Source organism: Microtus oregoni, unplaced genomic scaffold (genome assembly GCF_018167655.1).
Source record: "Microtus oregoni isolate MIOR12 unplaced genomic scaffold, Mior012 000001F_ref0000356, whole genome shotgun sequence".
Lineage (NCBI taxonomy): Eukaryota > Metazoa > Chordata > Mammalia > Rodentia > Cricetidae > Microtus > Microtus oregoni.
In genome coordinates, this window is record NW_024543060.1 from 89,436,067 (window position 1) to 89,454,618 (window position 18,552).

The 18,552-nt window shown below is 46.2% G+C and overlaps 1 protein-coding gene across 1 annotated transcript in view; it reads left to right on the plus strand.

Moving 5' to 3' along the window:
• Positions 1-283: 283 nt before the first annotated feature.
• The window catches only part of Utp20 (UTP20 small subunit processome component), a 77,786-nt gene continuing 59,517 nt past the window's right edge, over positions 284-18,552 (plus strand). Inside the window, exons 1-15 of the mRNA XM_041664335.1 lie at positions 284-420; positions 1,716-1,796; positions 4,326-4,392; positions 4,521-4,653; positions 5,401-5,589; positions 6,353-6,434; positions 7,098-7,235; positions 7,711-7,866; positions 8,405-8,551; positions 8,777-8,911; positions 9,911-9,988; positions 10,827-11,005; positions 14,761-14,913; positions 15,047-15,135; positions 16,598-16,703. Of these exons, the coding sequence (XP_041520269.1) occupies positions 376-420; positions 1,716-1,796; positions 4,326-4,392; positions 4,521-4,653; positions 5,401-5,589; positions 6,353-6,434; positions 7,098-7,235; positions 7,711-7,866; positions 8,405-8,551; positions 8,777-8,911; positions 9,911-9,988; positions 10,827-11,005; positions 14,761-14,913; positions 15,047-15,135; positions 16,598-16,703 (1,778 nt within the window). The 5' untranslated portion in view covers positions 284-375. The remainder of the gene's footprint in view (positions 421-1,715; positions 1,797-4,325; positions 4,393-4,520; positions 4,654-5,400; positions 5,590-6,352; positions 6,435-7,097; positions 7,236-7,710; positions 7,867-8,404; positions 8,552-8,776; positions 8,912-9,910; positions 9,989-10,826; positions 11,006-14,760; positions 14,914-15,046; positions 15,136-16,597; positions 16,704-18,552) is intronic.

The window sequence follows — 18,552 nt, forward strand, 5'->3', positions numbered from 1 at the left end:
AACCAAAACCAACAGGCAAATGAATGATAAGACAAAGAAAAATGTCCCAAACAAAGCAAAACAAGGGAGCCCACAAAAATACCACTGAGCTCGTTTTGCGTTGGTCAACTTCTCAAACAAAAGTTGAGCACCCACAGACCGCCGGACAAGCTGCCAGGCAGAGCGCGCATGCTCGGCCCGCCTCTTCCGCCCACGTGACCGGCACTGCTCCGTTCCCCAATATGGCGGCGCCCAGCGGAATGAACTGCACGTGAGAAAGAGCAGGCAACCCAGCCTCTCAGAGTAGCGTGTGTGAAGCGCTTTCTCCTCCGTGCTGCTCGAGAATCTTTTCCTGTCTCCCTGAGGCCCTCGGAGGGTCTGTGGCCGTCGGCAGCCATGAAGACCAAGCCGCTTTCCCACAAGACGGAGAACACCTACCGGGTGAGCACGAGAGCCGGGCCGGGAGCCGAGCCGGGCCGGGAGCCGCGGGTCCCCCGCCTCTGCTTGCCTCCTACTGATAGCGTGACTCCTGGGCCTGCAGAGTTGGGGAAAAGCTGCGACCCCTTGTCCCCGGCTCCGGCCAAAGTGGGAGAACCTGCCACTATAGTAAACACGAGTTCCGGGGGGAGTTAGGGTTGAGTTGCAGAGGTCTCCGTTCGACGATGAGCTCCGGTGTCTGGGGGAACTGCCTTGGGTTCGGGGTCAAATCCATCTCCCCGGGAGGTTTCCTGCAAACGTGTCTGTCCTTTTAACCTTAAAGACTGAACAGAGGGGCGTGGGGCGGGCGGGCGGGCAAGTGGTGAGTGACTTCCAGCTAGCCGTTGTGGGGCACTTTTTAGTGTCCTCTCAGATCCTATCGTAACTGTGTTTTAAAAACCACACTTGGGCCGGGCGATGGTGGCGAACGTCTTTAATCCCAGCACTCGGGAGGCAGAGGCAGGCGGATCTCTGGGAGTTCGAGACCAGCCTGGTCTACAGAGCTAGTTCCAGGACAGGCTCCATAGCCACAGAGAAACCCTGTCTCGAAAAACCAAAAAAAAAAAGAAAGAAAGAAATAAAAACCACACTTGTTGCCATGACTTAGCGAGATCCCTGTGCTTTTTCTGTGGTATGAAATCTGAAAGACATAGCAGATCGACTTGTCAGCGTGCATCTAGCTTCCTCAGCCTGTGTGGAGATGGTATTTAAAAACCAGAGCTTAGGAGGTAAATCAGTTGGTAGAGAGTGCTTGACTGGCATGCAGGAACCCCCAGGAGTGGCCAGTGGCCAGTGACTGTTACCCCAGAACTGGGGATATAGAGGCAGGAGGATCTGAAGTTAAATTTAAAGGTCACCCTTGGCAACATGGCCAGTTCCAGGTCAACCTGGGATACATAAGTAAAAAAAAAAAGACAATAAGTTATGCAAAATATAAGTCTTTATTATTGTTAACTAGTAACAGTGCATTTGTGCATCTGGTTAGAGTTCTTACATTATCTTTGTGCTTCATCAGTGATAGCTGTTCTTTTAAAAGAAGAAACAGTTACACATTTAATGATCAACAGGCGCCACAAGTCTGAAATGACAAGCTAAGGTGACTGTTATTTGTGGTGACAGTTCATAGAAGGCTAATTGAAACTCTGAACATTCTGCCTTTGGAGTCTGATGTGATTATGGTATAGTGAGCTCCGATCCATATCAAGATATGATAAGCATTAAGTGCGAATGTGTCTTCAGTGTGCTTCTTTTCTTTGCAGTTTCTTACGTTTGCCGAAAGACTGGGGAATGTGAACATTGACATCATTCACCGGATTGATAGAACCGCAAGCTATGATGAGGTAAGAGGATGTTGTATTAGTAATCCTCAAACTGCTTTAGTAATGCAAGTAAATTGTTTTTCAAGACATTTTTAATGGACACACAGCGATTTATACCTGTGTTGTCCAGTAAAGAAAGCACACATAGCAAATCCATTTTTAATTCGCTTTAAAGTCCTCGATAGCTATTAGTGTACTGGAGAAGTGCCATACTAGACGGGACATTTCCATCCTGGCTGCAAGTTCAGTTGGGTGATGTGGGCTTAAACAGCTGGCTTGACTTGATTTGGAAACTCATCTTTTGTTATGTACTCTGCAGGTGGGACTAATTTTTGTTTCCAGCTCTGATTTCAAAGTGATTTTAATGAAATCTGCTTCTTGGGGTCTGATTTCTTCCTCTTTGAAGGAAAGATGCTAGACTACACGTTTTCCTGTCCTAACCACATTTCTGACTGGTGTTCTTCTAAGAAGTGTTTTCCCCCTTTCTTGGCACATCAAATCCTTATGCTTCTGCTAGCCCTTTAAGGCTTGTTGACGCAGACGCCTTTAACTCGGGGCTTCTGCCTCAGCTGGTCGTCTTCTGTTACTGATCAGCTTCTGTCCTGAGTCTTTGCATGCATTGTCTCCCTACCACTTTCGAGTGTTAAATGGTATCATCTAGATCAGCATGAAATGCTCTGAGAACTCACCATGAAGGGAGTGCTCTCTTGAAGAGTATCAAAAAGGATGTCAAAAGAGGATCTATAGAAGATAGTACCGAATTGAGTTTTGCCATTTGGGCGGGTTTTAGTGTGGCAGAAGGACAAGAATGGCTCTTCCAAACTGAGGAAAAGTCTACACAAAGCAGCAGACGCTTGGAAATATGTGTCATATTTAAGATACTACAAAACTGTCAGCCTTACAGATGTGCTCAGGGTGCAAGCATGCGTGGTGACTGGGAGGGGAGGGGGGGTAGCTGGAGAGATGGGAAAGATCAGTTTCATGTGCCAAGCAAGTTTGAATATCATCCTGGAGCTGTAGAATGCTATTCCAAAATCATGAGCTGGGGAGTAAGTGACTTGATCAGGTGTGAGATCCGATAAGAAATGATTGTGACAGTGGCAACCAAAACAGAAGGAAAGTTCCAGGGATATTAAGTAGAGTGGATAGGGATTGTGACCTACTAGATGGGAGGAGAGGGAAGGAACAGGGTTAAGGTTTTTGGTTACAATAACAGGATGGTTGAAGATACCACTCAACAGTATAGATTTGTGAAGCGTTGTGTGTGGTGACACATTCTTGTGATTCCGGGGGAGGCCGAGGCTGTCCTAGTTAGCCTGGACTATACAGCAAGACCTTGCTATTCACATGGGCGCACGTGTGCCTGCTCTCTCTCTCTCTCTCTCTCTCGCTCTCTCTCGCTCTCTCTCGCTCTCTCTCGGTATGATAAGCATTAAATGCTAATGCAAGAGAACACAATTCTTAGAGGAAGGTAACTTGTTGGATGTGATGTATAGTATAATGTGTAAATTATAGTGTCCATAGGATGTTTGGGAGAAAAGGACAGTACTGGAAAGCACTGAATCCTAACTACTAGACCACCAGGGGAAACATTAAAAGACATTTGACCAGCAGGGTGTGTTATCTCGTCTTTCCTCCCAGCACTTGAGAAGCAGAGGCAGGTGGATCTCTGTGAGTTGGAGGCCAGCCTGGTTTACATATCTTGTTTCAGATCAGTGAAGCTATATAGTAAGACCCTGTCTCAAGAATATGTGTGGATCCAGAGCATAGATGAATGCAGAGACAGGAGAATGAATGGTCCAAAATGGCTTCAGTTATGTATATAGCAGTTGGGTCTTGTTGATCTCCATTCTTATTGTCTCATTTCTATTGCTATGATAAAGACCACGACCAAAAGCAACTTGGGGAGGAAAGGGTTTATTTCAGCTTATTATTTATAGTTCATCAAGTTGGGAGCTCAAGGCAGGAACCTGGAGACACAAACTGAACCGAGAGCATGGAGGAGTGCAGCTTACTGGCTTGTTCTCCACGGCTTGCTCAGTTTACTTTTACCGTGCAGGACCAGGGTGTAGTGGTCTGGGCCCTCTCGCTTCCATCATCAAACAAGAAAACGTTTCACAGGCTTTTTTCCAAGGCCAGCCTCGTGGGAACATTTTCTCAGTTAAGGTTCCTTTCTCCAAAATGACTCTAGCTTATGCCAAGTTGACATAGAATTAACCAGGATACTCTTGGTATCTTTCTTTCTCCAATATAGCTGGATCGGTCTTCTTTCTGTCATGTGAGACTCTTTCTAAGGTAGTGTAGCAGGAAGGGCAGCCCTCATGCAGCCTCGCCATTTCCATCAACTGTCTGCTGTTAGTAGATACAAGGGGTTAGTAAACTCTGTCTACATCCATCTTGCTTTATCCAGCAACTCAGATAGGGATTTTTAAATCAGACATTGAAATATAATACAATCTAAAGGTAAACTAATTTGATACTTGCTGAAGAATAACAGAAGCTTGGTCAGTTGTCTTGGAGTTGCTTCATTAATCGTGACCTCTCCTGCAGGAGGTTGAAACCTACTTCTTCGAGGCGCTGCTGAAGTGGAGAGAGCTGAACCTCACAGAGCACTTCGGTATTTTTGTTTCGTTTGTATTTTATTCTCCCATAATTTGCACTTTTTATGTTCCCAACAACTAGCGATGGAGAAACTGAACGTAATCCTTTTTGCTTTCATTCTTTTTTCTTCTTTTGTTAATCCAGGGAAGTTTTACAAAGAAGTCATTGACAAATGCCAGTCTTTTAACCAGCTGGTCTATCATCAGCACGAAATAGTGCAGAGCCTGAAGACTCACCTGCAGATCAGGAACAGTTTTGCCTACCAACCTCTCTTGGAGTAAGTCACATCTCAGACGAAGGCTCGATGGTGTTTATCTGAGTCTTATCTGGTTCATTCCTGGCCTAAGTAGTGTTTATAATGTAGTAACAAGACGATCTGCCTTCCCTGTTAGTTCACCGTATCAGAAAGAGATGTGCTGCCGTAAGGCAGGGTGACACTCGCCCTGTACTGTGATAGGGCACATGTGACTCCTGAGGAGCTATGAGCTTCTTTGACCCTGGGGATGGGTGCCCTGAGTTCTGCAGTAACTATTTCTGGTTTGATTTCTCTGCTCATCTGTTAAGATTTGAGCTGCTGAGCAGTGGTGGCACATGCCTTTAATCCTAGCACTCTGGAGGCAGAGGCAGGCGGATCTCTGAGTTCGAGGCCAGCCTGGTCTACAGAGTGAGTTCCAGAATAGCCAGGGTCACACTGAGAAACCCTGTCTTGGAAGACTAGATAGATAGATAGATAGATAGATCCAGATAGATAGATAGATCCGGATGGATGGATGAAGGACGGAAGGAAGGAAAAAGATTTGAGCTATGAATGATGGCACATTTTGTAATCCCCACACTTAGGAAGTAGAATCAGGTGGATCTTGTTCAGCTTGGGCTACACAGCAAGACAAGATCTTGTCTCCAAAACTAAAGCAGCAACAACAGAAACAAGGACTTAGAAGTGCCTCATACAACAGTCATAGGCTATCTATAGCATTACACAGCCCTTTGGTTTTTTTAACTGGTCACTTCTTTTTCAATCCAGTTTAGTAGTACAGTTGGCACGAGATCTGCAGACTGACTTCTATCCACACTTCGAAGACTTCTTCATGACCATCACCTCCATCCTGGAGACGCAGGACACGGAACTGCTAGAATGGGCTTTCACCTCGCTGTCGTACCTGTACAAGTACCTGTGGAGGCTGATGGTGAAGGACATGCCCAAGATATACAGGTGACCCTTTCCTTCTGCAGTACGTTTTGATTTGCCTTCTTCCTTTGCTCTGATCCCTTCCTGACTCGAGTACCTTCCGGGTGCCGTGCTGATTACTTCCTTGCTCAGAGCTGGTTCGCCAGTCACTGTGGTCTATGTGGTCATCTGTCCGTCTACAGTGTATAGCACACCTACCTAGTTTCTTCACCACCTCTTCAAACTATCCCCACCCATCCAAGTGGACCTGGAGTTCATCACGTTAGCAGCCCCCCACCCCATGGGAACCATGATAGCTTTGACTTCTGTACCCCTTGGCTGTGTTTTGTACTGTTTCTTTGCTTAGGTCGCCCAGGCTTTATTGTAGCTCTTTGCAGAAGTGTAACCTCGTGCCCAGGTGCTTCTGCTTGGAGTTCAGAGCTGTGTGTTTACCGCGGCAGCTTTACCCATTGCTTCCTAGCCGTCTCACCGCTCTTTGAGATGTACCTCTTCCTCCTCACTATTTCCCGAGTGGGGTTATTTATTTCTACTTACTGTGTCTTTGCTCTTCCTAATAAAAAGCTCTCCACTTCACACCAAATTCATACCGCCTTTCCGATTCACTGTGGGTTTCACCGTTGCATGAAGGTTTCTTTGAAGACCAGCATCACTTAGCCTGCACTGTTGTCTCTGGCCTCAGCCTGGCATTGGGCTGTCTCTGATCGTATGTGCCTTCCCAGCACTGTCAACAACACTGCTGACATGGGGCGCGTCTGTACTAAACAATTCTGTTTTCCTCCTTCTACAGCTTGTACAGTGCCCTCTTGGCCCACAAAAAACTACACATAAGAAATTTTGCTGCCGAAAGTTTTACTTTTTTGATGAGAAAGGTTAGTCTGATATTTTATGTGCTTATGGTAGTGAATTGTCAAGAGTCTGATGACCGGGATGGCTGTCTTTTTAAATGGAACCATGAAGTCACCTTTTGAAAGAGAAGCTTGTTTCTGTTTTCAGCTTATTTCGCCCTTAGGTTTAGTCTTTGCTCCCTAATCTGTGAGCTCTAATTTGGGTCATTCTGTTAGTTATGTTTTCATAGCTCTCAGTGTATATAATATAATATAATATAATACAATACAATATAAAGTGCCCTTTGGTTTAAGTCAGTGAAGGGATTTTCTGCAAGGAAACGCTAGCATAGTATATTTATGTTTGTCTAATTTCTTCCTGGTGAATTTTAGGTTTTGGTAACACATAAAACATTAGTATTAAGTTTCTTTGTGCACATAAAATGTAAATACGTGGTTTACTGTAAAAGATAGAATGTTGCCTTATGCTGATTTTCCTAGCACGTGCCTTCATATCATACCAATGAGTCCGTCACCCTCCTGTGACAATTACAAGGGCGAGTGCATGGTCCTAGTCGTTTGAAATCACCTCTGTTCCTGGCAGACATTTTCAGAGCCTATTTAAATATGGGTATATAAAATAGGAAGTATGGGTTCTAATTTAGACATACTTGTATTGTAAATGCAATTTTCCATTTCTCATTCTAGGTCCCTGATAAAAATGCTCTTTTCAATTTAATGTTTCTCGATCTCAGTGAGCATCCAGAAAAAGTGGAAGGAGTTGGACAGTTGCTCTTTGAAATGTGCAAAGGAGTCAGAAATATGTTTCATTCCTGTTCAGGCCAGGTAAAGAGGGGACAGATGCCTGGAGTCTGTGCAGGCGGCATAAACAGAAGAGAACAGCACAATGGTGGGGGGTGGGGGAGGAAGCACAGAGGAAGCACAGCCCAGAGAGTGTCGGGACTTATAATGTGGACTTTGGGTGCTTTTCCATGCAAAATCGCCTTGGTCTTCTCAGCCCTGAGAACTTAGCTGCTCTAGCGTCAATTGAAGGTCATGGGTAGAGGGGAAAGGCTGTTCTGTGATAAACTCCACATCCTAAGGCTAGTCTCTGTGGTTGGTACTCACTTGTAATCCCAGCACCCAGGATGTTGAGGCAAATGGATCGTGATTTAAGCACAAGCTGGGCTACAGAGTTAACACTCAAAGCTGCCATAGCCTCGATTATTCCGTGCTGTTTTTGATAAAATCAGCGTGATAAACCATAGCTTAAGACTGTCTTTTAAAAGCTTTTTAATTGCTTTCTCTTGCATTCCCACAGGCGCTGAAGCTCATTTTGCAAAAGCTAGGACCAGTTACCGAAACAGAAGCTCAGCTACCATGGATTTTAGTTGGGGAAACCCTGAGAAACATGGCCAGATCCACTGTAGGCTATATCTATAAGGAACACTTTGGTGTGTTTTTTGACTGTTTGCAGGTAAGTTCTAAGAATGGATATGTAGCAGGACGCCTGCATACCCTTTGTCGTTGCTCTGCGCTGAGCTGAGCACTGTTGGAGATTGTATTTCATCATCATCTCCTTTGTTCATCTCCCTACACATCCGTCTCCTTTCTTCCCCTGCAGTCCTTTACTTATGTATTTATTTTCAGTGTGATACCTTGTGGTGCAGTGGAACGTGGTGGCGGAGAGAACTGGCAGGTTTCCTGTTTGCCTCTTGGTACTGCACTACAGGTGTGAGTGCCTGCCGCTCCGTGTTTTCCTATGATAACGTGGGGCTGACGTTACCTGTGTCAGGGTCGCTGTGAGGGTGTTGAGTGAATACTTCCAAAGAACACAGACAGCGCTCAGCAAACACTAGCTGCCACTGTGCAGCGATGCCCGAATATGCTCCCTTCTTTCTTTAGTTAGCAAGAGTGTGAGAAGGCGAGCTGTCACTGGACATCCATTATCGCGTGAGCAAATAAATGGTTTGGGGTTTTGTAGTTACTCAGTCTCTCGATTTCTTGATTTGAAGGAATCCCTCCTGGAGCTGCACAACAAAATGACGGAAATAAACTGCTGTGAGAACTCTGAACAGATCAGTCGGCTGCTGGAAACCTTCCTGATCCTTGTGAAACATGGAAGTGGCTCAAAAATAACACGGCCTGCTGACGTTTGCAGGGTGCGTCTGGTGTGCTTAGGAGTCTGTTGACGGCTGGCGCTGGGGTGTAGCGCTGTGTTGTGCACTCACCTGCGGTGTCCAAAGGCCTGACGATCCCAGCGCTGGGGTGTAGCGCTGTGTTGTGCACTCTCCTGCGGTGTACAAAGGCCTGACGATCCCAGCGCTGGGGGTGGGGCCGGAGTGTGGATTGCTAGAAGTGCCTTGTTCTTTCTTCCGCTATTACAGGTGCTGTGTGAAGCATTACAGACAGCCAATCTTGCCACTTCTTGCCGGAAGACTCTCTTGGACGTAGTTTCTGCTTTGCTCCTAGCTGAAAGTGTTTCCTTGCCAGAGACCCTCATCAAAGACACCATAGAAAAAGTAATTTACTTCACCAGAATGTTACCTGTGTGGCTAATAATGTGTTTAGCACTGAGTAGCCCTGCTGAGAAACACAGATGAAGCATGGCAAAGGCTTTGCCCCCAAGGGGTTGATCTTGCTAGGGAGATGGGAGCTGCATGCCATCATGGAAACACGCAGGATGAAGGGCAGCTAGATCTCAGAGCAAACATTAGTGAACGCGTCTAGCTTGCTGTGCAGTGGGTGTGTGCTACATGTTCCAGGGTGGGGAAGATGCCTCCCATTCTGACTGGGTAAGGGAGCCAGGAGTGAGTCGTTAACAACACACTGAACTGATAGCTGAGAGATGTCTATCGATTTGTAGTTGTTAATTCTACCTACTGGGGAAGAGAGAAAGCTTTTCAAAGGATGTGGACTTGGAGTGGTACTTAAAAGTTTCTTTTTTTTCTTTAACTTTTTAAAATTGTTTTTATTGAGATATATATATATATCCCACTCCCATTTCATCCTCCTAAAAGTTTCTTAACAGATTGCCAACAGGAACAAATCACCTGACAAAGGGACTTTAACGACTGACTTGTGTTCACGAATGCATGTAGTCTGGGCACACAGGCACTTGAGAGAGTATAACACCACAGCAGCGGAGCTCTCTTGGCTTTGAACACCTAGGCTCTGTCCTGCAAGTAGGGAAGGCCCCCAAGGAATGCTAAGCCAGGTCATAGCTGCTGTTTGCATTGTCATGGGTTTCGAAGTATGTTGAAATGGGACTGAAAATGGAAAACTGAGTTTCCATGGAACCCGCTGGTTTTCTTGTAGCTGGGAAGGAGACAAGCAGCTTTGGGCCTGCAGTAGTCACTGATATACCGTGCTCTGCTTCTGGGTTCCTTCAGAGCAGGTCAGACCTCTGGGTGGATGCTGGCTGGCATGTGGTGTCCCTGCCGTCCCTTCTGTAGTTACACTGGGGCTGGGGGAAGGACTGCTGTGCGCTTTTATAAATACGTTTTATCTTTGCTTCACAGATATTTGAAAGCAAATTCGAGAGACGTTTGATTTTGGATTTTTCCGAAGTCATGTTTGCTATGAAGCAGTTTGAACAGGTAAACAAGACATTAATTTTAGGGTACTTTTTAAATATTCCATGATATAATCAAATTTGAAATAATGTCATTTCTTTTTGTTACTTTTTGAGAGGAACAGAATTAGTGCTTGCTGTTTTAGCTTGTATAATTTTAAAGCAATTATATTCAATCATAGGTTATAGGGGCTACTTTATATGCTAAGTCATTTTAAATGCTTTGTGTCCAGGTTGGACTCTAATCCCAGCTCTTAGGAGCTGGAGGCAGGAAGACTTGTCAGGGTGCTTAAGGCTGTCCGGGCTGTTTAGACACTGTCTCTAAAACCAGCACTGCGCTGACAGTAGGCTAGGCTGCAGTCATTCTCCATGCACTGCGCTGACAGCAAGCTAGGCTGCAGGCATTCTCCATGCACTACGCTGACAGCAAGCTAGGCTGCAGGTCAGTCTCCATGCTCTGCGTTGACAGCAAGCTAGGCTGCAGGCATTCTCCATGCACTGTGCTGACAGCAAGCTAGGCTGCAGGCATTCTCCATGCACTGTGTTGACAGCAAGCTAGGCTGCAGGCATTCTCCATGCACTGTGCTGACAGCAAGCTAGGCTGCAGGCATTCTCCATGCACTGTGCTGACAGCAAGCTAGGCTGCAGGCATTCTCCATGCACTGTGTTGACAGCAAGCTAGGCTGCAGGCATTCTCCCTCACAGTGTTCAGAGTGCTGCCAGGCTGTCCTCTAGCATCTGTTGTTCATGTGGAGAACTTTGAGGCTGATTCTTTGCTGGGAACTGCTGAAGTGCTGTGATCTCTCTTCTGGTCTCTGGAATCTGCCCCTGTTAATGAGCATCAATCCTTTCTTTGTCTTCAGCTGTTTCTACCAAGCTTTCTCTGCTACATTGAGACTTGTTTTTTGATGGACGACTCTGTGGTCTCCGACGAAGCACTGGCCATTTTAGCCAAGCTTATTCTGAATAAAGCTGCTCCTCCCACTGCTGGCTCCATGGCCATTGAGAAATACCCTCTGGATTTCTCACAGCAGGCTGTGGGGTAAGTTCTGAATCCATTCCCTGTGGTAAGATTATCCATTGCTAATAATTGAATGTTCGAGTGTACAGCCCAGGATGAAGATCTTATGTGTTCTCTAGAAGGATGTCCATGACAGAGTGTTGTGCCTGTGCACAATTCGGAAGATTGCAGTTTACTAGGTTTAAAATGGTGTTGTGCACATGAGTGTGGAGAATGTGGATGGAGACACAAATCTGTCAGCTGTGTTTATCTCAGAGGGTGATTAGCTGGGCGGTGGTGGCGCACACCTTTAATCTCAGCACCTGGAAGGCAGAGGCAAGGGGATCTCTGTGAGTTCAAGGCCAGCCTGGTCTGCAAAGCGTGTTCCAGAATAGCCAGGGCTGTTAAACACAGAGACCCTGTGTCATAAAATCAAAAACGAAAAAAAGAGGTGATTATTAATTCTTTTACCTCTTAACATCTTTTTATATTTTTTTATATATTTATAGTATGTATTTATATTTAACGTCTTTTAATTTTACATCTCTGTGTAAGATGTGGTAACATCTTTCATAATCTGCTGAGATTAGGCAATTAGAACTGGACACAACTGTGTAGCCTCGCTCACACCCCTCAGTGCGCACTCCCCTGAGCACTGTCCACATGTAGGCCTCTGGGTCTGTGCAGGTGATCCATCACTCAGCAGACTGTCACCACACCTGGAGGCACAGAAGTGCTCATCCTTGTCCCTTTCTGTTCTCCAGTTTTTAAGAATTGAAAGACAGTTGTATCATTTTTCCCTCCAGCCTCTTCCCCTCCCCTACTCACTTCACAGTTGGTGGCACACCGATAGCCGTGCTCACACTTCATCGTAGCCCTGTGCTCACATTCGGCACTCCCGTTTTATACGCATGCACGTGGCTGTGAGCGTGTCCTATGAGAACTGCGCCGTGTTCCCTCTGCAGTTGGCTGCTTTCTCACCTAGCACAGTTCCTTTGAGATTCTCTCCATTGCCCTGTCAGTGACCTTGCTCCTTTGTTTCTGAGGAGGATTCCCCAGTAAGAACGGACACTTGTTTCCTCATTCACACGTGGAGGAACAGTTAGTTATTTCTGTTGCTTGGCCATTGCACGTTAGGCTATTGTGAACGAACAAATGTTGTTTTCAACTCTGTAAATATCCCAAAGTGGAATTTGGGGGTTTATGATCAGTATGAATTATAATCTACTTCTTGTAAATGGCTGTGAAGGCATGGTTTGAAGAAGCAAATACAGTTTGTTTATTCATGACAGAAACAACAGTTCTATAACACATCTTGAAAACATGAAAAGTGCTTTTTGTTTTTTTTTTTTTTTTTTTGCTTTTGAGACAACTCACTATGTAGCTCGCTCTTCCCTCCCTCCCTCCCTCCCTCCCTCCCTCCCTTCCTCCCGTGTCATATGAAGTATGTAACTCATTCTGCATTAACTGTTGTGTGGAGGCCGAGGTTTAGGCCTGCTGGCTGCTGGCTGCCAACTCACTCTGGCAGCGTTTGTTGAAGGCTGCGGTGCTGCCCTTGTGCCTGTTTCTGGCCTGTGTGGTCCACAGTCTCCTCCGTTTGTGCCGTTGTGTGAGAGGCTCTTTCCTTTTTCTGTGAGGTGGGGGGTGACCTCTCTGACAGGTTAGAGGATAGCTTTTGTGAGTAGGGTTCTTTCCTTCTGCTCTGTGGGCTCTGGGACTCAAACCCAGATCATCGGGTTTGGCAACAAGTGCCCTTACCCGCTGAGTCGCCCCACAGGCCCCATTCCTCTGTGTGCATACTTTGTGTTTGATGGAGTGGCTGTACCTGTTGCCACTCTTGTGGTTTGCTCTGAGACACTAGGGTTGGTGGGTGGGGTTCTCTGAGTTTGTGCTAACTACTTGGCTTTGAACCTGGCTGCCTGCTCTGGGTGAGGAGTTTGTCCCTACAGCCACACACACAACATTTAGTTTTGAATTAGCACTTGCCTCCTTAAAACCTGCGTACATCTCCTACTCTGGAAGCGGTTTCTCTGTCAAATGTGCCTGAGCAGAGCCCTGCTGTCTGTACCCGAGTCTGGCTCCTGAGATGTGGGCAATGAGTAACCCTGGAGAATCATTTCCTTGGGTCTTCTGTCTTGATTTCACAACCCACAGCCAGTCTCCAGCAGGCACATTCTTGTGAGTGACCAGAACTCTGGGTTCTGTGCCATGGAGCTTTGTTCTCGTGTTCCCCTCAGGAAATCCAAGGGATTGATGAGGCCGCTTGTCACACCTCACAGTTCTTTAATCCTCCTGAAAAAAGTACAAAGTAAAAATATTAGATCCTTCAATCCAAAGCTAGTGTGACGACTTCGACATCACTCTCTGAGAAAACATCCCCACCCCCACCGCACCAGATGCAGTCTGTGTGAATGGTCGCCTTTGTCCTAACTCTTAGCTGAGAATGGTGACATGTGTTTGCTCACAGATACTTGTACACTCTCTTAGAATCCAAACAAGGAGGTGTCGAGAGCAGACTTGTATTACAGGCCAAGCTAAGCAACGCTGTGAGTCTGAGGTGAGCCTGGGATCCATAGTGAGACCCTGTCTCTGAAACTTCAGAGTTTCCCTACTGTCCAGACGTCCACCTCCCAGAACCAGCAGGAGAAAATGGATGTGAGCACGCTTGTCTGGAGCCTCTTGTAGCACTGCAGGCAATGGGTGTAACTGAGTGAGAGAAGCCCACATAGTTAGGGAAATAATGTTGCTGTGGAGAGGGCCTGGTGAGGCAATGAGCAAGGCAGGGGAGAGAGGACCAGGCCTTGCTGGACTTACTGCGTTCAAGACTCAGGCGAGGAGGGCAGTTAGCTGCAGGACAGTAGAGAGCAGATAATGCCTCATTTAATTGCATCATCTCAGTAGTCTGTATTTTATAGATTGTCGAGTTATGCTCATTGCCAGAAAGACTAGCCAGATAGAGCGACTAGCTGGGCACTGGCCGCACACGCCTTTAATCCCAGCACTTGGGGATGGGGGAGGGGAGCAGAAGCAGGCGGATCTCTCTGAGTTCCAGGCCAGCCTGGTCTACAGAATGAGTTCTAGGACAGCCAGGGCTACACAGAGTATGATGTCTAATGAATTGATGGTTAAATTAACTTATTTGTCTATTATTTACAAATATTCTGTGTCCTGAAAAGTATCAAACGAAAGAAAAGTGACTTTTCATTGATTCAAATAACAAAAGTTATTTCAGTTTTCTACTTTACAAATTAACCAAACTGGACGTGGAGGAAGAGTTCTAAGGCATATTACCTATCATTCCTATGGCTTTGCTGCAAGAGTAGAAAAGGGGTAGTTCACACGTACCCAAAGACAAGTGCTGAGTCAGAAAACATCACCCAATAACCTTGTGCCACGTTAAAGTCAGAGAACTGTCTATCATAATTGATTATGATTAAAGTGGTATTTGCCATTTTTACTATGGTAACTTTGACATCATTCTTCATTTGGAAAACAGTTGACATTCATATAAAAACAAAACAGGTGGTCATCGATTGCAGTGGTTCTGTCTCAAGTAAATAAGAAATGGGGAGCAGAGGCAGTCGGGTTGTTCCAGTCCCTAGGAGCTCTGCACAGCAGTGCCCAGAACTAGAAAGGACTTGGTCTAAGTTAGAAATAGATTGAAACAGAGAAGCAGGTCAGGCACGTTGACGAGCCTGTAGCTGCAAGATTTTTCTTTGCATTCCTTCCTGCATTCAAGGTGTGTCCTTTCAAACTTGTGGCTGTAGTAAATACCTGTCCATTGTTTTTACCTTCAGGTCCTACTTAAAGCAGAGGAAGACTAACTCCAAGAGAAGGGAACAGTCTCCAGTGCTAGACCATCTCTTGTCCATAGTTCAGTTACCCCCAAGTAACGACGCCAGATACCTTTCACAGTCTTGGGCAGCCCTGGTGGTATTACCTCATATCAGGTAAGAAAAGAAGCTTTAGTTTTACTGGTGTTTAACATTTCAGTTAAAATGGTAAACGTTCTTTGCCATCCTGAGAATAAGCCATTACATAGGAATTTGAGAATTTCCCTTTTTCTCTGCACATCTTGCTCAGGCCTCTTGAGAAGGAGAAAGTGCTGGCTCTCCTGTCGTGCTTCATAGAGTCGCTCTTCGTGGCTGTTGACAAGGGGAGCTTTGGGAAAGGTCAGTGACAATCAGCACTTGTTCTCTGCTTGGCCTTTCTGGCACACGCAAAGTAAATGTAAACACGTGTCATGCCAGGGACCAGCACCAACACTATTCTGCTCTCACTCCCTGCATAGAAAATGCGTTTGGCAGGGACATGTGTCACTTGTGCCCCATAATGTGGTGCCCCGGTCCGAGTTGCCTGAACACAAGGAAAGTCAAGTATCAAGAGAGTGTTATAACATGGTCCTCCTTCCCCTTAAATACAACTGCTCCCAGCTGCTTCATTTACTCACCCGGAACCCAACGCCTTATTCATACGTGTGTTCCTTCTGCCTGAGAACCTTCCTAAGTGCCTTATTCAGCACTCTTTCCCATCCTCACACTGCTCAGGCTGGCTGCTTGTTGCTGTGATAAACACCATGCCCACAGTGGTGCAGGAAGGAAGAGTTTGTTAGCTTACACTTCCGGGCAGTACATAATGGCAGGGGAGACTTGGCAGCAGGCAGCCAGAGAAGGAGGCTGAGAGATTGCTTCCAGCAGCAAGGCTCTGTATCCTAAAAGTTCTAGAACCTCCTCTAAATATCACCACCAGCGGGGACCATGTGTCTGTGGTGGGACCTCATTCTTTCTCATCCAGACCAGCACAGGTGCATCACTAGGAAGACCTACCTGCCTCCTGTAGGCAGGGATAGGTTGTCATACTCACAGTTACTGTTGGATTGCTGTTAACTGAATATCTTGGTGAGAACCTACTGGATATGTGACTTATAAATTGAAAAATAATTTTTTAAAAATATTTATTTATTTATTATGCATACAATATTCTTTCTGTGTATATGTCTACAGGCCAGAAGAGGGCACCAGACCTCATTACAGATGGTTGTGAGCCACCATGTGGTTGCCGGGAATTGAACTCAGGACCTCTGGAAGAGCAGGCAATGCTCTTAACCACTGAGCCATCTCTCCAGCCCGAAAAATAATTTTTGAGCATGAGAAATTTTATATACAGATAACTGAGTTTTGAAAGGTCCAGGCCTACTGTTTCAGAGAGTTCAAGTCTGCCTGACGCTGGAGGGTGCACTGTGTCCCTCAGTTGAAATGCTCAGGACCAAAAAGTACTACTTCAGGTTTTGGAATGTGTACCTGTATTTGACGGATTGAGAGCTCTAACCTGAAAAATCCCAGGTCCGCCATGTGACTCTGAAGCTGAGTTCACAGCACAGCCAGGCTCAGACATTAGGTTTGGGGTAGAGATCTTGACCTGAGCTAGCTTCTTGTCTCAGTCAGTGGCATGAACTTTTATTCTCTGCCTTGGACATGTGTTCACTGTAAGAAAGAGTATGTGTGACTTGGACTTTCTGTTGCTCTCTGTCACGCCCAGATGTCACTTCAAATGTGCTTCTGTAAATGGTGCTGGGGATGGGGTGCTTCACAGCCTAAAGGAAGCAATGTGTTTTTCCTTTCTTTCTGCCTTTAGGATGCTTATTTGTTCTTTGTCAAGCTGTAAACACTCTGCTGAGTTTGGAGGACTCTTCTGAACTTCTGCACCTGGTTCCTGTGGAGCACGTGAAGAATTTAGTGTTGTAAGTAAACAACTTCCATTTGTCTTAGTGGTGAGCAAAGTATAAAAGGCTCCCATTTTTGTGGAAATCTTTACAATCAATAATATACTTGAATATTATTATTAACAGAAATCTTTCTAATCAATCTTATACCTGAATAGAGTCACATGGGGAAATTAAAAGTTAATATTAGATCCTTCAACTAAAATAAGTAATTTTTGACAAATTTTAAGTATTTTAAGTATATAGTCATCTTTGAAAAGAAATACTTGATTACGTGCCTAGGATTTAGGTTATAAAGTTAAAATGCCAGCTGCATTTCTTTTAAACAGGGTCTCTCCACATAGCCTTAAAACTCAAAAGGTAGATTAGGGTTGCCTTGAACTCCAAGAACTGTATCTGCCTCTGCCTGCCAACTGCTAGGATTAAAGGTGTGTGTCACCATGCCCAGCACTGCTGGATTTAAAAGGAAGAGAAAGTTATTTTATTCGATGGTGCTAAGAATGGAACCCAAAGCCCCAAGACACAAGCTCTCCACTGTAGAATTAGCCTCCCCAACCTAGCACCCCAGTGTCAGCCTCCCCAACCTAGCACCCAGTGTCAGCCTCCCCAACCTAGCACCCAGTGTCAGCCTCCCCAACCTAACACCCCAGTGTCAGCCTCCCCAACCTAACACCCCAGTGTCAGCCTCCCCAACCTAACACCCCAGTGTCAGCCTCCCCAACCTAACACCCCAGTGTCAGCCTCCCCAACCTAGCACCCAGTGTCAGCCTCCCCAACCTAGCACCCAGTGTCAGCCTCCCCAACCTAGCACCCAGTGTCAGCCTCCCCAACCTAACACCCCAGTGTCAGCCTCCCCAACCTAACACCCCAGTGTCAGCCTCCCCAACCTAACACCCCAGTGTCAGCCTCCCCAACCTAGCACCCAGTGTCAGCCTCCCCAACCTAGCACCCAGTGTCAGCCTCCCCAACCTAGCACCCAGTGTCAGCCTCCCCAACCTAGCACCCAGTGTCAGCCTCCCCAACCTAGCACCCAGTGTCAGCCTCCCCAACCTTTCATGACTCACTCACTCTACATGCTCCATCCTCTTCCTGGTCTGCTCCAGCGTGTTGTGACCTGCATATCTGAGGTCCTTTGCTCTATGATAAAATGGTCTGGTTTGGTTTTTCTGGCCTGCACATTTATTTTGACCAACCTCAGACTCTGGAGTAGCACTGGTTCGTTATTGAGAGGCCTGTTTTGGTTCCTGGTAGGTTGAGGCTCAGGCTATGGCTAAGCAACGTGCTGTTCATGAGGCAGCCCCCAGCAGAGTGTTCCTACCCTCAATGCTAGTATTGTTGGGCAACACTCCGCCTGTGGTAACCCCTCATTGGGAATAAAATGTGAAGTCTTCATCAAGCCCTCTGACTTTTTATGATCTAACTCCTCTGTTTCTGACGTCTCCCATGTCTCCTTGTTCACTGGGCCCCAGCCGCACTGGGCTCTAATGCTCTTCTAGGTGAGAATGCATCGGAGCGGGCCTTGGCTTCACTCTTCTGCCTAGAATGCTTTTTCTTCAGATCCCCTTATGCCCGCTCTCCTGTTTCCTTCCAGTTCTGTGACTGCCCTGTATCAAATGAACTCCACTTTGCCCACTGGCCCCTGCCTGCTGCTCTCTCCTTGTTTCTTCTATAGCCTCCTTCCCCCGAATGCTCTTCTCCCCAGCATTTATCACTGATCTACTGAACTGTGCTGTGGCTACCATTTCCTAGAGATTTGAGTTTCAGGAAAATAAGAACTTTGTCCTTGGTTTACTTTCTATCCAGTGTCTAGGAAAACTGCCGGCCATGCTAGGTTCTCAGACCATGTCTGAATGAAGTTGGCATATAG